Source organism: Clinocottus analis, unplaced genomic scaffold, assembly GCF_023055335.1.
Source record: "Clinocottus analis isolate CAN_PGR_092001 unplaced genomic scaffold, fCliAna1.0.p SCAF_19, whole genome shotgun sequence".
NCBI lineage: Eukaryota > Metazoa > Chordata > Actinopteri > Perciformes > Cottidae > Clinocottus > Clinocottus analis.
The window spans coordinates 15,380,591-15,386,590 of NW_027175920.1; the positions used below are offsets into that span (position 1 = coordinate 15,380,591).

General features: G+C 44.2%; 1 protein-coding gene across 1 annotated transcript in view; it reads right to left on the minus strand.

Moving 5' to 3' along the window:
* Positions 1-3,318, minus strand: part of LOC137789745 (ectonucleotide pyrophosphatase/phosphodiesterase family member 7-like) — a 40,422-nt gene extending 37,104 nt beyond the window's left edge. The window contains exon 1 of the mRNA XM_068583513.1: positions 3,150-3,318. Coding sequence (XP_068439614.1) covers positions 3,150-3,318 — 169 coding nt within the window. The remainder of the gene's footprint in view (positions 1-3,149) is intronic.
* Between the last annotated feature and the right edge of the window lie 2,682 nt (positions 3,319-6,000).

Below are 6,000 nucleotides of genomic sequence, written 5' to 3' on the forward strand. Positions count from 1 at the left end.
CCGCATGTCTGCCTGTCGTCATATCGATTTCCACTGTTTTGTCCAAGGACACAGCATGTGTAAAGCACAAGACCTTGACGAGTCCGGCCTGCTCCAGTTTACACTGGATCTGTAGGTGATTGCTTACACTCTGTGCGTCTGACTGTTTACCAACTGTGTGTGTGTGTGTGTGTGTGTGTGTGTGTGTGTGTGTGTGTACGTGTACGTGTGTGTGTGTGTGTACGTACGTGTGTATACGTGTGTGTACGTGTGTGTACGTGTTAGCTCAGTAATCTTTATATTTCCACAATTTACTATGAGTATATCTGTGTTTGAGCATGTGTGCAACGGTCTTGTCTTTGTGTGTGTCTGCGTGTGTGTGTGTGTGTGTGTGTGTGTGTGTGTGTGTGTGTTTATCTCCTGCCACTGCTGTCACTTCTGTAATCCACAAAACGTCTGGCCGGCTGAGGAAGAAGAAAAAAAGAAAAAACAGAAGGAAGGGAGCTGCGTGTCAGGCCAAAGAGTGAAAGGTGCTATTAATCATATAGACTTGTCAGAAAATGAGCAACCTGGTGATGAGCACACACACAGACACACAGTGGAACAATTTATTTATGTCCGCAGGGAGAAGAACGATACAAGGACACGAATATTAAAAGTGCTGTAGGATACATTCATAAAATGGGTGACCAGGGACAGGTCTCCTAAAGGTTTGAGTAGCAGCGTCCAATGATAGCAGAGACAGAATAGTACGTCCCATGTTGTGAATGTGTCCTCGGCCGTTAAATATAAAGTAAGTAATCTGCCCCTATAACCCAACTCTAATGTGTGTTCATTGACCACAACATCTGTTGCATTGGCAGACAGATGTGGACAAAGTATCTGGGCAACTACCGCAGGGCTACACAGCAATGCTAGTATATTCTCACTCAGGGGTTAGCATGGGTTAATATCAGAATCACAATCAGTGATTTGCTACACTTACAAGGAATTTGGCTTGGTGATTGGTGCATCTCAATTAACACAGTGCAATTATGTAAAGCTTGCGAATGGTTGCAAAAAAAGTGTTGCGAATATTCGCTTTTTCGCCAAAGTTAAAATATTTCAACTTTAGCGAAAAATTCGACCAATGCTGACTGAGTTGCGAAAGCCAATCGGCGTAGAGAAGCTCCGCCCGACGTCACCGCCGTCCTGCTGTAGCAGAATTCAACTGGTTGCCGGTCCGCCTGAATGAGCGCTGGAAGCGGCTTCATCCAGACACTCGTCCTGGAGTCACAGCTGTGAGTGACTACGGATAACACAGAGCCACCAACTCTCCCGGTTTCGCCGTGTGACACACGCTTTTTCATGTTTTTACCCGCTCACACGCCACACAATCAATATCTCACGGCAAAAAAAAAAGTCTGAGGCGCGTTGGTTTCTTTTCAAACTCCCTGACAATAGATGGCGCTAAGGAGCGCATCTGTAAACCTAGTCGCTGCATAGACATCCTGTTTACCCCAAACAGACACAGTCGTGCGACTCGGCAGAGGAGCAGAGAGACTGAGGTATCGGGGCTCCCAAGTCTCACGCATTGAACGTGACCGTCACTCATTTCGGTCTTAAGTCACGCCCTTCTGGCACACAGCTGTTCGTCAGCGCGTATTTCTCGTTTTACAGGAACGTGACCGGGTAAATTTAAGTTGGCTAGTAAGGCTATGTGCTGCTAACTAGGGGTAACGGGGCTCAAGCCGCGCCCCCTGTCCGCTGCAACTGGTTGCGAAAAAGCAAATTAACCACATAAAGTGTCGAGCGAGTAAAATCAGGCGAAAAAGCAGGCGCTTTTGGTGTGAACACAGCATATGACATCATTTCAAAATAGAAAGTATCTAGTATATATTAGAAGTTGTGAAAGGATGTGTAAACGGTAAGAACATGTCCTGAGTCAGAGTCAGGGTGGGCGTGGAGGTGGAGGGGGGGCGTCCTAGTCTTTGTTGATGAACCTGACTACAGCTGGAAAGAAACTGTCCTCGTGGCGACTCAGCAGAGCGGATCATGCGCTGCAGTCTGCCCTTGTCCTTGGCAGTGGCTGCAGCGTACCAGACGCTGATGGAGGAGCAGAGGATGGACTCAATAATGGCGGCATAGAAGTGCAACATCCTGGTCTTTGGCAGGTTGAAAGAACATCCTCTCCTGAGCATTCTGGGTGATGGAGCTAAAGTTCAGCTCCTCTTGAGGTCTTCTGGTTCTTCTGGGTTCTGGTGGAAACCAGGAAGCGTAAGGACTCCACAGCGCTGATCTGGGAGTCACACCCCTGTGGACTCATCCCCAGCAGATATATGTCAGAAACAGAATTTTTTATTTTAAAAGGCACAGACACACAATATTGTTGTGCTCGGGGCCTACAGATGAAGCAATGCACTTCCAATAATTTAAACATTTTAAAAATGTTCATAAACTGAACTGGCCTCTTTACTAATATTAAATCATTCCTGCAGAGATGCAAGATAAACTGTAAAAGAAAGTTATGTAATGAGAGAAAAGCTGTTTGATATGGCAGGAGAGGCAGGAGGGTGGGATTACACACAACTATGTGATGGGATTAGATGTTGTGTACACACCTGCTCGAGCTGGATCATGTCACCATTACAGATTCATAGTTTTCAAGGGAGTTAATTTATTGCGTCTTTAAATTCAATTACCGCCGAAAAACCAAAAGCCTGACTCGTCTCATTACGAGACTCTTAACTCCGAGCGATGAGCAGTCGGAAGGGTTCCCTCTGCCTTCTCACCCCAAAGCGCATCGCGATCCCTCCCTGCTGTTCATTTGGTCCAATACAGAAATAATTACGAGATAATAAAAACATTTCAAACTTATGGGAATGAAGTGGTACCTGTTAGGCTCTAACAGACAGTGCAGAGAGGCAGAGGAGTCTGAAGTGAGGGAAAAAAACAACCTTAACGAGAGTGTGAGCTGAAAGCCATCAGCACTGAGAGGCCATGCTGTTTACTTCCCAAGGAGAGACGAGGCTCAGCTGCATTTCCTTCATTACAGCAAACATTACTATTACTAAACACATATTTTACAATATTTTTAAATGCCATTACAAACTTTGCAACGTTTCATATCTTGTTTGTGTGTTTTTTCAGTCAATCATTATAATGCAGGAGCTTGGTTCCAGAGCCCTTGCTGTGCGTGGAGGTGAGCCCAACTATTTCTAGCGGGTAGCGCTCCACCTCCTGCACCAGCTCCGGCTCTTTCCCTGCTACGAGGAGACGTTCCACGTCTCTAGAGCTGGTCCATGCTGCCGGTGATCGGCCCTCCCAGGTCTTCTGCTTGGCCTGACACCCGGTCTGCATTGCACCCGACCCCGATGATCCCCCCCGCGGGTAGTGCATCCACGGAGTGGCTGCGACACCATGTTGTTCCTTCGGGCTGAGCCCGACCGGGCCCCATGACGCTCTCCATTTACTGGTCGGTCTACGTTCCAACCCTCACCTATGGTCACGAACTCTGGGTCGTGAACGAAAGAACGAGGTGGCCGAAATGGGCTTCCTCCGTGGCCGGGCTCAGCCTTAGAGATAGGGTAAAGAGCTTGGACATCAGGAGGGAGCTTGGAGTTGATGAGCCGCTGCTCCTTCGTATCGAAAGGAGTCAGCTGAGGTGGTTCGGGCATCTAATCCGGATGCCTCCTGGACGCCTCCCATTAGAGGTTTTCCAGGCACGTCCAACTGGGAAGAGGCACCGGGGAAGACCCAGGACACGCTGGAGGGATTATATCTCCCCGCTGGCCTGGGAACGTCTCGGGGTCCCCCAGAACGAGCTGGGAAATGTTGGCAAAGAATGCTTATATATTCCTATCCTAAATTATTATCAATTAAATCAGATGACTCATTTGAAATAAAGAAGAAAAAATATTTAAAAAAAAATCTTTTTATATATATATATATATATATATATATATATATATATATATATATATATATATATATATATATATACACAAATACAAGCATCTTTACTTTGTCATTAGATACTAAGACCAAATGAGTGGATCACGTTTGTCCACTTTTCTGATCTATGCTGCCTGAAAATGTCCATGCACAGCCCCCAAAATATATTTCTGATTGTTGTGTTGTGTGTGGAGAAGTAGCATCACACTTCTGGAACCAGAAGACGTTCTGCTCCAACTCTCAGCTCTTTGAAATGTTTTAATCAAGGCTTAAAGACTTTGCAGATATTCTTCTGTTTATTGTTTCCCTTTTAGCTTTGTATCCTGTTCTTTTCCAGTGCTTTTAAAACCATCATTTTTTTTTTTTTTTTTTTTACTGCGTTCTGTATCCACCAGCAGAGCTTTCCAATTTAGCCAAGCAAGACAAAGGTTATAATTATGATCACACAAAGGTTCTGATATATATTAATGGTTCTGTTTCTTTGAAATAATTTCTTTATACACACACGGATGTTTTAATGTTGGCAGCAGAGCTTGCACTTTGAGGGGTTTATACTACAATACTCTTCTTTATTCCAGCCGTTGTTGTGCTGAACTCCATCAGAGGAACTGTACTGGAGAACACTCTCATCTGTTGTGTCTGCACTTTATGACCCATTGCTTCAGCATTTTACAGTAGAACTGGCGTCCTTTTTAACCAGAGCGTGTACTGTCTGATTTGTAATTAGGTTTTTAGAATTGATGCTTGTCGTGGCTGCAAACCTAATTTACCCGAGTGGGACAATAAAGCTGAACTGCAGGGGTCAAATCAATTCTCCCAGGGCAGGAGTCATGGGCTGCACTGATGATAACAGCCTGATAAAAAGGCGAGGTTGAGCACATCTGTTAACATCTACAGTACTGCAGGCCTTCGCCTTTGGACCTGCCTTGTTTATCAGAAGCCTGGCCTCACTGCTGAGATATGATACTGACACACTGCAGCAGTACTCCTAGTATCCTATGATGTGCTTGCAGCTATTAAAAAGCACCCTGAGTGGGAGATGAATAAGCGTACCTCACACCTGTGCAAGTGCACACACACACATGCAAAGATGTATGCTGCATGCATACGCTGTGTTTTCCCTCCGCCCCTCCAGCAGGTCAGGGTCTGTTATGTAAGGTTAAGCAGGCATCAGTACTCTGTCTCCCCGCAGCCTCCTCTGAAGGCCTGTGGAGCAACTCATCTACATAGTATGAATACGAATGACTGGGACTGTATGCTGAGAGCTATTAGATCCAAGGCCGGCGGTGTGTAATCAGCATAGAAAGAACAGTGATAGGAAGAGTGACCTAGGTCACCGCGCGGTCGGGCGGTGGAAATGGGTTCGGAGCGATGACTTATGCATACAGGTATTGTCTGTTTGAACCTCACACTTCTGTGAGAAGAGGAGAGGCGTCCTCGGGACGGTATTCCTTACTACACACATGAACTAGCCAGTTCCCACGCATGCACAAACTCTCACACTGTGAGAGAGAGAGAGAGATTTTATTGGCTGCTTTAATACCACTTAACACAATATTGCATGGCAACATTATTCATCACCCTTCAATGGACAGAGACAAATGGAATACAGATTTTGAAACATGAAAATTCCAAATCTAAATTTGAACCGTTTCTTTCTAATCTATGTGTATTTTTTATATATATAATTTTTATTTTTGTATATATCTTTCATCCCTGTTTTTATGTTTTATTTCATTTTGTGTGTTTAGTTTGTTAATTTAGTTTATTTCATTCGATGTCTGAAAATTGTTGGACACTACTCTGACAACAAATTTCCTCTTAGGGATTAATAAAGTATATATTTATATTGATCTGTCTAAAGCTGCTATTTCTGCACAGTTGCAAAAAACTATATCTAAAAATGTTACTATTTGTAGAATTAGATAAGTAGGACTGTTACTGACTTGTGTGATCCAAATATTTTCAATAACTCCTAAGACAATGTAATAATTTGTTTTTAAATTCATATTTATATTTTTTGGCGTTCGACCTTGCTAAATAAAGATGCATTCAGGCTCTATGTGTGTGTGTGATTGTTTCTGAATC